This window comes from Trachymyrmex cornetzi, unplaced genomic scaffold (assembly GCF_001594075.2).
Source record: "Trachymyrmex cornetzi isolate Tcor2-1 unplaced genomic scaffold, Tcor1.1 scaffold358, whole genome shotgun sequence".
In the NCBI taxonomy this organism is placed as follows: domain Eukaryota; kingdom Metazoa; phylum Arthropoda; class Insecta; order Hymenoptera; family Formicidae; genus Trachymyrmex; species Trachymyrmex cornetzi.
Window position 1 is genome coordinate 767586 of NW_017298300.1, and position 18660 is coordinate 786245.

Here is an 18660-nt window from a genome sequence, read left to right on the forward strand (position 1 = left end):
TTATAATAATGTGTAATAGTAATAACATACAATATTATAGTCGTGCGTTACGTTAGCTGATAATTGCGAGAATAAAGGAAAGTAATTCATATAGTGCCATCATAACTGACTAATTAAGGGAATACCGATTTTATGTTTTAAGTAGTATCATAGGAGAGTATATTTGAGGAAGAAAGAAAAAAAAATACTTACAATGTTGAAGACAAAGACTCGGTTTATGTTTGTAATAATAATTATAATGTTTGCCAAGTTTGTTACATAAGTATGAAGCCATTGAGAAATTTTATGTGCTAAATCTTAAAGACATATTTTATCCTCTTATGCACATTCAATGCCACACGCAATATAGTACTTGAGTACATAAACACATATGGTTTGTGCGCTCATGGAGACGACATAAATACGCTGCGGACACGGAATTACAAAACTCCTTTGTTTGTACGTTATACCTTTGGTGCTCGACATTACCCGGTTATTGTTATACGTTATTATTACTGATCTGTATATGACCGTGCTACCATATTGCCTATTATTGGTCAGTATAATCATTGTCAGAGTTAGTGATAAATAATGATTATTTGATAACGCTCTGTGTACATCACACATACATACAACATTGTAAACACATACACATTGTGGTTATATTTCAGTGTATCAGCATAATGATATATGATTATTACGATGTTGCCCATAGAATACATTTTACTTGGTTTTTACATTTGGCAGTATTTTATTTTGGTATTATTCCATCCACCTGTTGTATCTTTTTCAACTTGTTGCGACTTGTACGTGTAGTGAGTTCTCCCATTTTGTATTATATTATTTGTGCTATTTGAATCAGAAATCTGAAATTGTTTTGTGAATTCATCATTGCTCGCATGCCTTTGCTGTGCAATATTTTGCGATGATTTGTGTCGTCCGAGTTCATATGATCTTTTTTCATTTGATCTGTAAAATATTAATTATTGTTTTGATAAGTTTGTTATCATAGAAATGTATTTTGTTACTTATTCAAATGATTCTCATTTAAACTGTATTTTTCTAAATAATTGTGTAATATTGTTAATATGTGAAAATCCAATTTATATTGTATCAGTTTGTCCCATTGTGTTTTCTAAAATCTTTCACGATACACATGTCAAGTTGCTTAATAAAACAACTTCATTATGCTTAAAAACTATAGACCAGACAACTATTTCTATGAATAATAATCGAAATATTTAACACATTTATGCAGGAAAAATATATAAGGAATAATATAACATCAATAGTCAATATTACATGACGGTGATTAATAGTATATGTCGTATTTGGAACACTTGATACACTGATATTTTAATTTATTTAAAGAAAAACTTTTAATATATATATATATATATCTTGTCATTAAAAAATAATTTTCTGTTTACTCATTATCTTTTCTTTAATGTTCAGTATCGTTATATTTCATCGCGATAATTGTGTATATTATACGCGTGTAATTTTTATTCGTTTACACAGTTTTCTCTCTCGAAGATGTAATATATTTTTAATATAGAATTTTCTTGTGTAAATCTCTTCGTCAAATACGATATTTTTGTAATACAACGTCTCTACGCCAATTCGGTTAAACTGGATCTGTATCTCGGAAGGCGCGATGATAAGAAAGAATTTTGAAATGTTTAATGCGTAACGCGAATTTCTTCTCATAGATAACTATATCTTAAGGAATATCACTTTATACGTGATTGCAAAAGACCAATTTTTTGCGAGCGATTCGATGTCGTATGTATGTGGTTACATGTTACGCTAAATACACTTTGAAATACGAAAGATATAAGCCCCCGTTTCAAGACATTGATCCTACAATTCTGTAAAAACGTGCGTTCACAGTGATGAAAAGGATAATTAATGTATTGGCGTTGTTTTTTTCCCGAATTTACAATCTATAAATAACTGCCGTCGAATCAATGCTTTTTTCCTTTTTACCTTAAGTACGTAATCTATATTGTCTTCTATATAAAATTATGTCGATTTATATGAAATTCTATTTCGTACATATATCACAGAGAGAACGATCCTGTACTTAAATCTGGACCGCGCGATGTGATGATATTTTATATACTTGTTATAAATATGTCGAAGATCAGGTGACGAGCGGACAAATTAAGACATACAGAATTTTCTCTTTTGTTTTTAATGCTTAACAGAAAGTCATTACCAATCTGTGATGGCTAATGACTTTCGCATTGTATATAATGTGTCCTTTAATCTTTGACCTATCCTCTCTTCTTTGGACGGTCAAATGAACAATTAGCTATGTGTTCTAAACTTTAGGGATCTCGACCACGCGTTTGTGCACACAAAGTACACACTACACACTTCATATACACACACACACACACACACACTTTAAGATAAAAGTCGTATGTTATTCAGTGTAGCACAATTGGTTTGCACTGAATACCAATCTTCATTGTGACGTCCACTAATGTAATTTGCAACGATTGTAAACACGTAAGATAGACATAATTGATTCTCTCAAAGGCAAATCCGAAATGATTTGATGAAAACAATCTGTGAATAGACATATCTCGTTATCTTAATATAATGTACGAGTACTTAAATACAAATATACTATATTTGAGAGAAGTGTTTATTCGTGAAAGTATATTTTTATTTGTAAGAAGGGAATATTTAATTTTCCTAGTTTACATATGTTGCAAATAATTTGACATAGTCTGCAGATTCTGTTTAAATGTTCCGAGCATAGCACAAAAAATCGGAAGATATCTCGAAGACCAAATCGCCTTTGCGACGCTTTTTAGATAGAGAAAACGTTGTTTGATATTTTTAACTATGTTGTATTGTCTGTATCGTTTCTTTGAAATTATTACTAGCACTATAATTTACGAAAGTATCAATTTGTCAATCCAATATTAATACAGATTGTTAAAGGCCACAAAAATTTTAATGATATAGATATTCTATTCCCTGATTTACGTAACAGCTCTGCTTTTATTATCTTATATAACTTTTAATATCATGAAGTGATAAAAAAATTTCTTAAGTAGACATTCAAAATATATCGCGGACTGTTCGTTATCTCTCCCAAATTTTATATTTCTCTATAAATCAGATGAGCGAAAGATGTAATTTAAATATGTCACGAAGCCCGAAATGATCAATTCTCTCTTTCATGTTTATTTTATCCTTTCTTTTTTAGAAAAAACAAAACGCTATCTTACGTGCGTACGACCGTGTGTCTATCCTCTGTAGAAATGCCTTATTATCACGTGCCTCAATTAATATTTAAACTGTTCACCTGCTTATACCTATTACTCGTTAGTCTACGTAACGAATATATATGTGTAATATCGAGTTATTCTTTGTACTGCTCTTGTAAATATATTCTGAAGAATTAATGTCACCCTGTCGTCTATATATACTGTGTATACTATCTTGTACATTATACATTTCTACCGCTCTTTTACTGAAACGCACAAACATCTCTCCCTTTCTAAGGCCCGGTTGTTCCAGCTTCAGATAAACTGAGATAAACTATGTGATGATTTACCTATTGAATAAACAAAAGAGTAAAAGTATGAGAGAGACAGTGAGCCGAAGTTTACCGAAAGGTGGAACAACCCAGCCTAAAAGGCCTTGTAGAAAAACAGCTAAATCGAAAAAAAAAGAAAGTCACGTTTATTAATTTACTTGTACATTTGTAGCATATTTATTTGTTGTAATTTTTCCAATCAGAAAGTCTCTAAGATTTCCTTTTTTTCTTTTTACTCTTATCTATTAATTTTTATTATGCGTATCGAAATAAAATTATGAAAAACAACGCTTTAACAAGTTAATTGAAATTTTAGATATATTGAGTCATATTTTCTCTCTCATTATTATATTTTCAAGCTTGATTTTAACTTTCAATCTTTAATACCTAATTTCGAAGATCAGCAATTTATCGAGACAAATTCCTGCAGACGATTCGTTTTATGAGGCCGCTGTACTTTTAATTTCTCCGCAAACTACCCCACGCCTTTATACCGCATGCTAACACACAATCCAATCTTTTCAACCTCCGTCGCTTTCTGATGTTGCGTTTCCGCACAATTACTTTCACACTTTTCGTATGTCCGTCCTTAATTGTAAAGACTGACCAGCATGTACCGACATACGAATTTATTTTCTCTCTTGTAATTGCATTTTTTTTCCATTCCAGCACGATCAACGGCACGAGCGTTATTGAAATTTATTGCGCAGAAAAACCGGAAGATAAGAACTTATCCTTATTTTTGTTTGGGAAAGAAGATATATTAAACGCAAATTCCTTGTAGCTATAGATGCTAAACGTGACAATTTGAAGGAAATACGCAAATCCTCGCGTACTTTTAAATTAAAAATTCATGCTTGCTTCACGTTGCAAAATTTTATTGTTATTTAAAATTTCAAACTCTCGCCTGACGATTTACTTATTATCGATCGTCTTCGTGGTATTAATGTCGCTTTATTTCTTCTTACGTACTACAAGAGATGGCTACACCATCGCCATAGCACGTTCAAAATTCAAACATAACCTAATATCTATGCATTGTCGAATGATTTATTCATGGACACATATTTTAGTTTTAGATTTCAATCGTATATAAAACTAAATTTAATATTGTGATTTTGTAATTACGTAAGCCGTTAGCTGAAATAAACCTCGTTGTGAAATGCCGCCAAAATCTGCACTGGTAATTCATGAAAATCCTCGTTCCCTTGTTTTAAAAAATAATGTTTATTATCGAGGTTCAGAGCATTGTTAAATATGAAGCCTGTTCTTTTTGCTAAATTTCTTACATTGCTTATCTTTACTATTTCTTTTCAACATAGAGAGGAAAAATGAATCGTACAAGTTTAGCTGAAAAGAACAGGTTTATGAACGTCAACATTTATTTCAGAATTCCAACAAAAACAAAAAGAGCGCATCAGAACCATGCGTTTCTCATAGAACAGACGCTGGTAGTGCAAGCACTTTGGATCCAGAAGCGAAGGACCGTTTCGAATTGGAATTATGCTGGTGCATACAACAAATGGAAGCGAGCTTAGCTGGCGGCAAACTTCAGGAGAAGCAAGTGCAGGAACTTAGTAAACAATTACATTCGTTGAAGAGTAACACTGCGCCGTTAGTAAAAAAGAGACAAATAATGAGAAATACATTGGGAGACTATAGAGAGAAAATGGCTGAGGACGAGCGAAAGTTTAGCAAAACTGTATCAGCAGTTAAGTTCACTGATTCTACCTCACTAGAAAAGAAATCGATATTTATTAAGAAAGCTGCTGGATATAGTACACAGAATTCTAATAGACAAACGGATGATCATAGAACAGAAAATACATTACAAAGTACGGAGCAGACTGTTTGTAATAGTAATAAAACTGAAAGTCCGTTTAAATTCAATTTCTAAGCATATCAATAAAATCAACTGATATATTTATGTAATAAACCAACTTATTTGTAATGTACAGTTCTAATATTTTATACGTAGATTTGTTTTTTATTGTTTTTAATTAATCGTTCGTAAAATATAGAATATGTAGAAAAATATAAATGTACAGGTATATATATATATTTGTTTTTGTAAAATTGTTTTTTGCATGGAATTTTTTTATTATTCATAAAGTTTTATAGATAATTCATGTATTATGAAATATAAAGAAAATTAATTTCACGTAGACTAAAAGAAATATTAAGAATTTATTATAAGAGAATACCCTTTTTCAGTTTTAATAATGAAAGATATTAACAAATATGAATAAATAAATAATAAATGAATATGAATTAATATATATGGATAAATAAGTTTAAAAATTTAAAGTATAGAATATAGTGACGTAAAATATAACTTTTAAGGACGTGTATCGAGAAGGGTCCTGTGGCGCAACGGATAACGCGTCTGACTACGGATCAGAAGATTCCAGGTTCGAATCCTGGCAGGATCGATGTTTTTTTTAATAGATTTTTAATTTTATCTACATTTTGTTTTTGTATAAAAAAAATGTTAACTTTAAAGTTTGTAGATTAATAAAATTAATCGATTAAAACTTTGAATGTGTGTAGGATAAGCATGTACTTATAAAGTAAAATTTCTTTAGACAGTTTAAGTGATATTTACAGATGAAATACGTTTAAAATATAATCCCGATCAATTTTTGAATGAAATCTTATTATTAGAGATTATTTAAAATTAAATTAAATTTGAAATAAATGGTTCTAAATATAGACGCGGTTCAAAAAGAGAAAGGAATCTTTGTATATTTAATGCTAATATTATATTTGTTGTACAATTTTTCAAGCATCTTGACTATACAATTACAAGATAGAGAGAATTTCAGATTTCTTTATATTTTGCAGCCATTATATAAACTTGAAAAATTTGTTGTACGACAAATGTATTTGTGACCAGCTTTAAAATGGATAAATTAGTTAAGGCCATGGTATGTAGAAAAACTTAAGACGTGAGACTTAAGGTCCGTCTACAATACACGGAGTAAGAAGTAAGAATAAGAAATTGACCAATCACAGTCGAATGTGAGAAGAATACTCGACTGTGATTGGTCAATTTCTTACTCTTACTTCTTACTCTGTGTATTGTAGACGGGCCTTTAAGCAGTAAGCGAATCGACCTAAGTGTAAGAACCAATCATATTAAGAGGCCTGTTCTTTTTGGCTGAACTTTTGCACCAGTTCATCTTTCTTTCTCTTTTTTCCTGCTGGAGAGAAAAGGAAAAAAGATGAACTGGTGCAAAGGTTCAGCCAAAAAGAACACGCCTAAAGAATCACTAACAACAGTAACGACTATTCATCAGTTCTCTGCTGAATACAGTCATCCTCATAACATCGTTGTATTCTAAAACATATTGAAAGAAAATCTTCAATATAAGATTTATTCGTATTGCTTGAAATCTCTAAAAATTTTTACGCTTAAAATGAGATAAATTTATAATTGGCCGTTTAAACGAGAGAAAAATACTTAGTGTAAAAAGTACAAACTATGCCACAGGTCTATTATAGCGTGCAGCATATGTGTATATATATATATATATAATAATAATAATAATTTAATCGCGTTTCGTTGCGAGTTGCAATAACATTACAATAATTGCTTGCATAACGCATAAAACATGAGGCATATGAAAATCAACTAATCAAAATCCTTTATTTGACGGAAAGGAAGGAAATAAAGGACTTTGATTGGTTCATTTTCTTATGCCTCATGTGTTATGCATTATGCAAGAGCCTGTGTACCCCGCTTTAGTGTGTAGTTATCGTTCTGAATGCACCTACTGCGACTACTCATCTACAGTACTACAAGATTGAAGATTCAGTTGGATAAGTTGGATTTTGGATTCAGTTTTGAACCGGCGGCCTGATCACTGATCGCGTGATACTCCTAACATGGGCGACAACGTGGTAGCCAACGTGCAAAATCTGACCTTGACGGAGGATAAGGCATGAATCTCCCAACTTTACATACGACTTGTACTTCTCACGTTTTTTGAATATCGTTAAACTATGCAGACGCCTTTACGTTTTCACATTTGTAGGACTGTTTATGGTGGTATTAAGTGGACACATGTTCGGGTTGGTTAAGATGTTTTCTTCTTGTCTGTTTGATTCCCTTTCGCGCTATTATTACGCTGTAGCTTTTGAATTCGTTGTTATTCTGTTGTCTAACAATAAAATTGTGTTAGAATATGTCTTTTGTTTGTAACATGTAACCAACCATTGACGTCAGGATCGATAATCTGACGTAACCTATGAGCATTGTTTCACGCCAAGTGTCGCCTGACGTATAACGCTCACCTGACAACAATTCTTCGCGTTATTGAAAATTGTCATTCAAATTCGAACGGTTTTTATTTCAAATACTTTGTTTTCAGGCGAAATCAATGAAGGCATTGAAGAAGAAACATGCACCAGTGGAGAAGTCTGTATCGGAGCTTAATCCTTGGCCCTCCTATATTCAGGTAAACTTCATTAATAAAATAACTATTAAATCAAATTAATATATCAAAAATTTAAATACTTTTAAGAGTTTTCTAAATATAATTATTTTTAATTTTTAAATTGGAATATTTTTCTACGCATGTAAATAGATAAATTAAATTAATTTAAGAAATGTAAACATAAATATATTATGTAAAAGCTGATCTTTTCTATAATTATCTTTTCTATAATGCTCATTAATTTCAATATACCTTCAGATTTCTCTGTAAAGGACGAACATAGTGTGTGTTTTGTATAGAAATAAATCTTACTCTGTTATAAGCATTTTTAGCGTGTATCTTGTATACATTATTTATATAAACATTTTTATAAATTGTAATTTTCGAAAAAATTTACAATGGTGTTATCTGTGTATGTGTTGACGAATTGGTGTCAAAACAGTGAACTGAAGGTGTACTGAAATTAATAAACATTCGTGTATTTATTGATAATTCTTGAATTTAACATATAATTATTAGATCTTTATTTTAAGATGCAATTTTGTCTATATAGGACCGTATTGTATTATGGGATAAATTGAAAAAGGAATACGAGGAGACAATTGTAGCAAAGACTCCGGTGAATATAACTGTAACTTTTCCGGATGGGAAGAATGTATCCGCGCAGTCTTGGCGTACAACTCCTTACGACGTTGCGAAAAATATTAGCCAAGGATTGGCAGATAATACCGTAATCGCAAAAGTTAACAATGAATTATGGGATCTTGACAGACCTCTAGAATTTGATTGCAAACTGCAGTTGCTAAAGTTTGATGATGCAGAAGGTCAGCAAGTGTTTTGGCATTCCAGCGCTCATGTCCTCGGGGAAGCTATGGAAAGAGTTTATGGCGGCTGTCTCTGTTACGGTCCTCCTATTGAGAATGGCTTCTATTATGATATGTACCTGGGCGATAAGGGAATTTCCAACACGGACTTTCCATATTTGGAGGGTCTATATAAGAATATAGTTAAAGAGAAACAACCATTTGAACGATTAGAAATGACCAAGGAAGATCTCTTGGAAATGTTCAAGTACAATGAGTTCAAAGTACGGATTATAAATGAGAGGATACAAACGCCCACCACTACGGCTTATAGATGCGGCCCGCTGATCGATTTATGTAGGGGACCGCACGTTAGACATACGGGAAAGATTAAGGCCATGAAGATCACGAAGAACTCGTCCACGTATTGGGAGGGAAATGTTAACGCTGAGTCACTGCAGAGATTATATGGAATAAGTTTTCCGGATACTAAACAAATGAAGGAATGGGAAAAATTTCAGGAAGAGGCGGCCAAACGAGATCATAGGAAGATTGGAAAGGAGCAGGAGCTGTATTTCTTCCACGAACTTTCGCCCGGATCTTGTTTCTTCCAACCACGTGGCGCATACATATACAACACCCTGGTCGACTTTATTCGCTCCGAGTATAGAAAGAGAGGATTTCAGGAAGTGGTTACCCCGAACATTTTCAATAGCAAATTATGGCAGACTTCGGGACATTGGCAGCATTACGCGGAAAATATGTTTTCTTTCGACGTGGAGAAGGAAACTTTTGCACTCAAGCCTATGAATTGTCCAGGTCATTGCATGATTTTCGACGTTCGATGCAGATCCTGGCGCGAACTGCCGGTCAGATTTGCAGATTTCGGCGTGTTGCATCGCAACGAATTGTCGGGTGCATTAACGGGCCTTACCAGAGTGAGACGTTTCCAACAGGATGACGCGCACATATTCTGTTCTATAGAGCAAATTAAAGACGAGATAAGTGGCGCTCTCGACTTTCTGTGGCACGTCTATTCCATTCTTGGTTTTACCTTCAATTTATGTCTATCTACGCGACCCGAGAAGTTCTTGGGCGATATAAAAGTTTGGAATGAGGCCGAGAAAGCATTAGAGGAGAGTTTGAACGCATTTGGTCAACCGTGGAGCCTTAATCCTGAGGATGGCGCATTCTATGGACCTAAAATTGACATTACCATCCTGGATGCACTTAAAAGGCCTCATCAGACTGCCACGATACAATTAGATTTCCAGTTGCCAATTAGGTTCAATTTATCTTACGTTAAGTAAGTATTCATTATAAACTTAAATTTTGATTTATAAGATTTGAATATGAATAATTCATTTTCTTGTTATATATTTACAGCGAAGCTGGAGAAAAAACTAGACCGGTCATCATACACAGAGCTATTCTGGGCTCTGTAGAGCGTATGATTGCGATCCTAACCGAATCATATGGCGGTAAATGGCCATATTGGATCTCTCCGCGACAAGCGATGGTTGTGCCGGTAGCATCTCAATTCGATGATTATGCCTTCGAAGTGAAACAAAAACTCTGGGATGCTGGCGTTATGGTTGAAATCGACATCGATCCGAGTGATACTCTAAACAAAAAGATTCGTAATGCTCAGCTTGCACAGTTTAACTTCATACTCGGTACGTACTAAGCTCTTGATAAATAAAATTATAAAAGAACTTGTATTGTAGGTATATATATTATCGTTTTTGATGTTCTTGTTATCTTAGCATAATAGCCAATAATGTTTTATTACAGTTGTGGGAGAGAAGGAACGTAATGCTGGCACGGTGAATATAAGAACGAGAGACAACGTAGTACACGGTGAAATGGCAGTGGACGAATTAATTACAAAGTTGAAAATTCTGAAAGAAACGAGAGATTCTAGCGGCGAATTAAAATAAAATCTTGATTCAGCAATTTTTTAAAGCAAATTTATTTATTTTTTTGCACAATATCTTGCTAAAGCTATAATAAACTTAATAACGATATGAATCCATTTTTTACAGTGAATTCTTTTTATGTTTAAGAAAATATACATTTTTAATTTTATATGTACAGATTATTCTCTTTTTCCATAAATATGAAAATTAAGTTAGGGATTATTATTTATGTGCATTTTACGCATTTATTATCAATGTGATTAAATATTTGGTCATTCTTCGTATACATTGTGTTTCATTATAATATAGCGATTATCAATTACTATGTTTCTACATACTATGTATATATTTATAGGCAAAAGTGTTTTAATTCAATTGATTTTAATTTAATTGATCAATCGTATTATACTGGGCACATGTATTACTTGACAGAAGTTGCATTTATGCATAATGCGATTGATCAATCGTTGAATTAAAAAAACTTGATTTATTTTATTGTTACGTAATGATAATCATGGTTTAATAACATTTATAAAAATAATCCATTTCGTGTCTCTCTGATCAATATTATTTATATATGCCACAGTCAAAGTGTTAACTCACACACACAGCGAATATATAATTACTAAAGTTAACACTTTAACTGTAATATATATATATATACATGTATCATATAAAAAAAAAGATATATCGCTGTATCTTTTTTCCATATATTAGTTACTAAGACCTTGATCTTTAATTCTTTTAATATATACATTCAAGTACAACTAAATATTCATACTGCAAATATCTGGCTTCCTCCATCTCCACATATTCGTAACTTGATAAGCTTTTAGAATCTGTAAATTTAATTGCTCTTGTGCAATAAAACTTCGAACATTGTAATCTCAAAAATTTCGTTTATTTCTGAATTCTCTTTTTGCTGTAAAAGAGGGACTTGCGAAGCTGAAAGTCTCCCCCCCCCCTCTCTCTCTCTCGACTTTAAAAAGAGAGAGTGAGTGAACGAATTTTAAGTCAAAATAATGTTGGTGCAATCGGACATTAATATTACGATAAGCAAGACCAGCAAGACTGTTGGCTTTTGTGCTAGCACATGTCATGAATATTTGAATGGGATGCGCACGCTTCGAAATATCTGCACATTTTACACTGATATACCGATATTATTTATGATAATTACGAATCACGACGTCGAGTCGATATCAGTCGATATACGTACGCGCAAAATATTTTCCATCGACATTTTTTCTTTTAACGCAGTAATAATTCTTCGTATCATTAGTAACGTTTATTGCTATTGTTGTTCGCGTTATTATTGAAAGATGTATTTTCGCCGCGTACATATTATACAGTATAACATTTGATTATCGCGGTAGTATCACTTCCGGGAAGAAACCGGAGCGACATCGTGTAGTCAGTAGTGTGTGGCATTACGGGGCGAGGAACGTAACGGGAAACGGGACGTGGTGCGTGTGAAGGCGTCGTGGACTAGAACCGTCCGAAAATGACGACGGTGGCGATTTCCCCAGCTATGGCTCATAATAACAGCGGAATAATACAAGTGGTGAACGAAAGTAATCTAAACAAGATCGAGAGGTACGTATTTCCCAGTATTATTCTACCGCGAGTGCAGTTTGTCGGGGAGCGGCCGAAAGATAATTATCGATCCGCTTTACAGCTTCCTCAACGACACGGCTTACAGAGAAGCCATTGAGAATTCCTCCAATTATAATAGCCGATTATGCCGAGAACGACGTCTTCGCATGCCCTTCCTCGATTCACAAACGGGTAAAATTTACAATCGATTGTTAAATTTTATTCGGTTGTAAAATTAATTGATTGACAGATTAATAGTATTTTGATTTTATTGATTTAAATATTTGGGAAAAATATGAAATAGTTAATAAAATGGCTTTATAATTAGTCTATAAAAGTTTGCTAAAAAAAAAAAATTTTTTTAATTGTTATACTTGGCAACTCCTCTAATTGGATAACAAAGTATATCAATATTTTTAATTGAGTTAACTTTAAAATGGCACAATACATAATATTTTATAAAGAAAAATATATTAATTTATATTAATTATTGTTAATTAATTTTTATGCTTTGGTACTTATATTAATTGTTATATATTATTTACAATTAAAATCATTGCAAAAATTCAACAATATGATTTTGTTTTTAAATGATAGTATTGAAGTTTATTTGAAATCGCAGGTGTTGCACAAAATCATTCTGCACTTTTTATGTCCTCGAGAGAAAGATTACCAGGCTTGTTACATGGTCAGATTTATACTTATCCAAGTAAACGATGGCGAAAGAAACGTCGACAATATTTAATGCATTATTTACATCCAAAACGAGGACTAAGAGGAGATACAGAAGATGGAACAGAAGGTGTAGAAACTATTATGCATGTAAATGATGATAGCAAAGATTCAGTAGCACTTAAAGGTAAATAAAATTGAACATCAAATTATATGTAAACAAACTTTTATCGGTATTATAATTATTTACACGCAGTTTAATCTTTCTTTTAAATGACAAATTGAATATTTTTAGATGAACACAGTAAAGATGCTTGGTATTATGACGAGCAAGATATGTTAGACATGGATGCCTATGAAGAACCTGATCCTGATAGCGATTATGATTATGAAGAGAGTTACAGCAGTAAACGAAAACGCAGAAAAACACGCGGAGGTGGTCATCATCCAGCTCGTAGTCATCCACCTACCACAGATAGTCCAGGCGGCAAACGTACAAAAGTAAATTATAAATTAAATATAATCAATATAAATAATAGATACTTTAAATGTAAAAGTTCTCATATAATATAATAAATATAATTATAAATAATCTGATACATTGATGTGTGATTTTAATAATGTTTTATTTAATGCAGGGTGGTGGCCGTGGACGCAAAAAGACCAACTACGACTCTGTTGACACTGATAAACCGTTCGTTTGTGACCGTAAGTTTAATCATAGATACAACTACAAATGACCACTTCCTGTTATTAGTATATTATAAACTATTTCTATTATCGTTATTATTGTTTTGACTATTATTATTATTATTTCAAATAAGTTACAAACGGATGAATTTTTTGTTAAAAAGTTTGTTAATTTTGTCCACCTATATTCATATCAATATATATTACATCTTAATTATGATATAGAAGAATCTTTATTACCTTGAGCTTTTCATTATGATATAAAATATGAAAATTTGAAATAAATTGTTGAATATTGCAGTTGAATATATGATAATATATATAGTTTTGAATATAATCTTGTGCAATGGGATAATCCAGGCAATGATAATTCAGATACGTAACAAACTATAATGCGGGAAGGTGCTTTCTAGTCTTATTTTCTCATTATCGCGGTAACTTAATATTGTTTGTTCAGAGAGATAATATATATTAGTAAGTATTTGTTTCAAGTCCAAATAGCAACACATACAAAAATTTGAACATATGGATTTTATTTTGCGGAAAATCTGTATTTTATCATTTTATTTTGTTCTTGAGTATGGGCAATCATGGTATGATTCTGAGTGCAAGGCAGAGACTAGTCGTTTGTTCCAAATATCCAAAACTTTGTGCATAAAAAGTATATGCTTTTTCATATTTATGCTCTTAAATATTTCTCTAAATTTACTAATTGAATTAAAAATAATTAAATAATGGATATAGTCCAAACATTCCATGTAAACAGCTTATAATTATTCCGTTGTGTTAAAATTGGAGATTTACCATATTGCAGTCTAATCGGACTAATGTTCTATCATTCAACTTTTAATAACAATACTTCAATTTGATTAAAACCGAGCAAATTACTAACATACGGTATTGTTATGTCAATTAAAAGCTTGATTTTTACTTGGTACTTTATAATCATCACGTAACATTTAAATTCATAATCATAATAAAATTATTAAATCTTGAATCTTACTAACTTTTGTATAAGACATATGAGAATTTATTATTATGTCGTTTTTCGAGAAATAGCTCACTTATCTACTCATTATGCACAAATTTATGGGATTCGATTATATTTAGCATAAGCAAGCAAAAGAAAAAGATAAAAAAAGAATTAGAATAACTCTTTGAACAATTTCGATATTATTTGGAAGGAGTATAATAGTCATTACTAATTTGGTCAAAGTTTTCCAGACATAAAGTCTATGAATTAACTCGAATGTGCCTGCAATCTGTTTACTTCTTGAAACCACTCCTGTTAGACTAGCAGATAATCTAAAGACATTTGGTCTGGTTGTACTACGCTCATATTCTAGACACAATTTTAACAGAGTATTAAACTCATTTGTTGACTATCGAGCTGACATTACCGGCCCAAATATCTTCGGACTAGCTCTACCTGCAATAATAACAGAGCAAGAATGTACTGGCTCACACTGTAGCGAGCTCATTCTGTAGGAGTACAAGCATCAAGCCTTGCATCGTATTAGTTTTGCTTCTTGGGCTGGAACTCCTTCACTGCTTGTCCACATATAGACTCGTAGGTGGATAGGGATGTGTACTGGTGCGGAAGGTGTGCAAATGCTATCCCTGACCCCGCCCTGTCAGCTTTACTCTCCCGTATTACCTCCCTTGATCGTCCGTTAAACAAAAGGTCTGTCTTATCATTGGACGTTGCATTGGATGGATTGCGGGAAAACAGTATTTGCACTTTTGCAGTATGCAGCGCACGGTATAAGACCAGACCCGGTCTGGTCTACCATTACGGTCATTCCCACTCTACTTCCTCCGGTGATCCTGCTAAGGAACTAAGTCCCAGTCCTGCCGAAGTTGAACCTAGGAGCGTTGCAGACACCGCTGCTTCGAACCAGCCAGGTTGGAGCCAAAATCAGCTCAGTTTTCTCACTTTCCTTTAAGTCCGCGTTCCTTACCTTGCCTTTAACCATCGCCTTTCCTTTTCCTGCCGCCTCCTCCATTTGCCATTGTCTTCAATTTTGTCCTAGTCATGCAACTACTCATCCGATAACTTATCCCAATATAACAATTTAATATATATATATATATATATTTTTTACATGTACTGCGAATGTGTGTGCATGCATTGCAAATAAGATATCGTGACATTTTTCCTTTTCTACTTTTTTAAATTGATATTTTTATAAATATGTATGTGTGTGGAATTTATACTTTTTTGCGATGTTGATTATATAATGTGTCAAGCTATTTATATATCATATGGATGATAAGTGATGTTCAAGCCAATGTGGTATAAGCGATTTTATTTTGCATAATTATTTATATAGATCTTCTTTACGTATATACATATAAGATATGTTTTACACGTAAAAATTGGAATGTTTTAATGAACGAAGCGATAATTATTTGTGCTGCATGTATTTTGCAGTAGCATGCTTTTGAGACAGAATAGTGAAATGTTTTTTATCTCCTTTTATGTATAAGAAAGAAGAAAAAGATCATCCTATAGGTTGGTATTCTTCGACGCGATTACGACGTCGTGACTCTTGAGCGTTTTGTGTGTGTGTATGCGTGTTTCTTTTTCATTCTCTTCTTTTTCTTTTATTAATAGCTCTTTTTTTTGTATCCCTACTTAGCATGATTATAGTTTTTACGAATGAGTCTAACAAGTGTAAGAGCCTCTTCTTTTCTTTGCTATTTTGACGCTTTTATTACTCCTAGAGCGATTTTGGCTTCGATTCTCCTATTAATGAATGTTGAGGCTTCGTTGAAAAATTAAATAGGTATCTTTCAAGTTACTAAGTAGCTCCAATATGTTTGAAAAGCCGTTTGTTTATATCTGTCTGTACTTGGAATCGATATATCTCGTCGTTATATCTTGGATTTTGCTGCTGGTGATGGAATGTACTGATTGACATATGCACTTTGTTATACTTACATATAATCAGATTTGTTTTCTTTGTTGTAACAGTCGGTTGAGTCTTGTGAAATTTAGAATAATTGATTCCGTTATATGAAGATTGTGATAAAAGACAAATGGGCATTACAGACTGCTTATGTGTATATTATGTATGTGCACATAACAGATGTAGAGCAATTAGTCCGACATTATACAGAGTGTTCTACTTGTAATTGTTACTTTTATCGATTAAGTCGATTTCTTCTACAAATTTTTTACTTTTTTCATTATAACTATTAATAACTTCCATATTAAAAACTATATTAATAATAATTCTCGAATTAAAATTAACACACTGGCCCGTATTCAGAACGCGCTTTTATCGATAAAAGCGCACTTTTATCTCTGAAATTCTATAATATGCGTGACGTAAAGTATAGTATGTTAGCGTGCTAACATCGTTGTAAACGCGTTCTGAATACGGGCCATTGTCTGCAAGTTGTGATTCAGTTTTTTCAATTTAGCCTCCATTTGAATATCTGAAAAAAATATATATCCAAAAAATGTACATGTATACAAAAAATGAATGTATTGTAGCATTCTTCCGATTTTTATCTGCGTCTCTTATTGTGAGATGTGATAATGGAGTTAAAGGATTCTCTGTATATATTCGGATCGGATGAACTCATTGTGAGTAGTGTTGATACAGAGAGTGTTGTGCAGTACCTAAGTACTGTAACTAATTGTAAGTACAAATTTACGTACCTAGGAACTATACTGAGGTACTTTTTTGATACTTACAACTAGATACCATTCCTCATGTCTGGTACCTATACTTAGGCACATTTTGGATGATACTTTCCTGCACTAAGACAACTTTGCTACACACAAGTTTGTATTATACGTTTTGAGATAATTATATTAGAAGATCAATCTCGAATTAACACCGATATTTTTAAGTCAATTTGTTATATCAAATCATACAGAGTGTTACATATGTTTTGTTAATTTAATTATGATTTCTATTTCAACTTTATTTGATCTGACATTAAAAACCGTTAAATTATACGAATAATGATTTAAAAAATTAAGATTGAAATATTTACGATTTATTTTTTTATGTTATTATTCTATAATAAATTTATTTACACATTCAGATACTGTGAGTTGGCTTTTTTGTAGGCATTTTACATTATTAATTAATTTAATTTATTCGAGCATTTCGTATCGCATTGTATTTTTAATAATGAGTAAGTGCTAATAAATGGATTATTTTTGAATAAAACTAATTAATGGCTTTTTATAAGTGTTTGTTTTATATTTTATATTAAACTTACTTGCATAGAATATTTATGTTTGTACATATAAAATATATGTATAATAAGTAAATATTACTATATCAAAAGTAAAAGTAAAACCTATATCTAGATACTTTTATGGTACATTTAAGGTACGTGTACCTAGGTATTTTATTTTTCTAGTATTTGTACTACGGTACATTTTTTCAGAGTACCTGTACCTGTACCTAAGTACTGAAAATAAGAGTATTTTGCACAACACTGTCGAATTGCCTCAGATTCTATTCCGGGAATATACTTGGCCCTTGTAGATACGCTTCGACATAACTGAATCGATTATGAACGGATAAAAAAAAGAGAGAATGAGAGAGAAAAAGAGAAAGCAAGAAAGACCGAGAGAGAGAGAGAGAGAGAGAGAGAGAGAGAGAGAGAGAGAGAGAGAGAGAGAGAAGAATATGAATTTGTCTATTGTCTATTATATAAAGCCAGTGTGCATGGTCATCAGCTTGTGACGGCAAAGCGCAACTGGGTATGTTGATCGGTTTGTGATCAGGTGGTACACGTCGGGGTCGTCAGAACGCTACTTCCTCGAATACCTCGAGTCCTTCCCCGGCGGCGCCTACCGCCGCACCCACTACGGGAACGGCGTCGCAGCCGCAGCAGTCGCAACAGCAGCTGCAATCGACCGTGCAGACGCCCGTCGCTCCGGCGTCACCTACCATCCCACCGACCAAGGAAGATCATCTACCGACGGCGTCTTCGCCAGGCGGTACCGCCGTCTCTTCGCTGCCGCCCGTGGA

At 32.8% G+C, this 18660-nt stretch overlaps 4 protein-coding genes and 1 non-coding gene across 8 annotated transcripts in view; all 5 read left to right on the plus strand.

Annotated features, from left to right (window-relative positions):
- The window catches only part of Mef2 (myocyte enhancer factor 2), a 75775-nt gene extending 71516 nt beyond the window's left edge, over positions 1-4259 (plus strand). The window contains exon 7 of the transcript XR_001940217.1: positions 4208-4259. The gene's annotated coding sequence lies outside the window, so the exon portion shown is untranslated. The remainder of the gene's footprint in view (positions 1-4207) is intronic.
- A 144-nt stretch (positions 4260-4403) lies between these two features.
- Positions 4404-5467, plus strand: LOC108763372 (UPF0488 protein CG14286). The gene is made up of 2 exons (XM_018510909.1): positions 4404-4721; positions 4929-5467. Exons 1-2 carry the CDS (start codon positions 4701-4703, stop codon positions 5433-5435), a joined length of 528 nt encoding a protein of 175 aa, XP_018366411.1. The 5' UTR covers positions 4404-4700; the 3' UTR covers positions 5436-5467.
- Positions 5468-5897: 430 nt separating this feature from the next.
- On the plus strand, positions 5898-5970 carry TRNAR-ACG (transfer RNA arginine (anticodon ACG)). Its single transcript has one exon. It is a non-coding gene; the product is annotated as a tRNA-Arg (tRNA).
- A 1384-nt stretch (positions 5971-7354) lies between these two features.
- Positions 7355-10730, plus strand: ThrRS (threonine--tRNA ligase). Of its 2 annotated transcripts, none has more exons than XM_018510882.1 (5): positions 7355-7480; positions 7912-7998; positions 8531-10086; positions 10167-10456; positions 10575-10730. In XM_018510882.1, the coding sequence occupies exons 1-5, from the start codon at positions 7427-7429 to the stop codon at positions 10718-10720; spliced, it is 2133 nt and encodes a 710-aa protein (XP_018366384.1). In that variant the 5' UTR covers positions 7355-7426; the 3' UTR covers positions 10721-10730. The 2 variants fall into 2 exon arrangements, with proteins under 2 accessions (XP_018366384.1, XP_018366383.1); XM_018510881.1 differs by having other exon boundaries at positions 7399-7612.
- Positions 10731-12096: 1366 nt separating this feature from the next.
- Positions 12097-18660, plus strand: part of d4 (double PHD fingers d4) — a 13035-nt gene continuing 6471 nt past the window's right edge. For 2 of the 3 annotated variants that reach the window (XM_018510998.1, XM_018511000.1), the window contains exons 1-7: positions 12097-12295; positions 12378-12487; positions 12918-13154; positions 13263-13468; positions 13606-13675; positions 15407-15562; positions 18414-18657. In XM_018510998.1, coding sequence (XP_018366500.1) covers positions 12204-12295; positions 12378-12487; positions 12918-13154; positions 13263-13468; positions 13606-13675; positions 15407-15562; positions 18414-18657 — 1115 coding nt within the window. In that variant the 5' untranslated portion in view covers positions 12097-12203. The remainder of the gene's footprint in view (positions 12296-12377; positions 12488-12917; positions 13155-13262; positions 13469-13605; positions 13676-15406; positions 15563-18413; positions 18658-18660) is intronic. The other variant, XM_018510999.1, reaches the window with a different exon arrangement.

What these genes read in the sequence shown, in the direction of transcription:
- LOC108763372 (XM_018510909.1), top strand. Translation starts at nt 4,701, where the DNA reads ATGCCGCCAAAATCTGCACTG. An exon ending in TGCCGCCAAAATCTGCACTG is followed by an intron (nt 4,722 to 4,928) that starts GTAATTCATGAA and finishes CATTTATTTCAG; the next exon opens with AATTCCAACAAAAACAAAAA.
- ThrRS (XM_018510881.1), top strand. Translation starts at nt 7,544, where the DNA reads ATGCAGACGCCTTTACGTTTTCACATTTGTAGGACTGTTTATGGTGGT. An exon ending in TTAAGTGGACACATGTTCGG is followed by an intron (nt 7,613 to 7,911) that starts GTTGGTTAAGAT and finishes CTTTGTTTTCAG; the next exon opens with GCGAAATCAATGAAGGCATT. An exon ending in ACAGTTTAACTTCATACTCG is followed by an intron (nt 10,457 to 10,574) that starts GTACGTACTAAG and finishes GTTTTATTACAG; the next exon opens with TTGTGGGAGAGAAGGAACGT.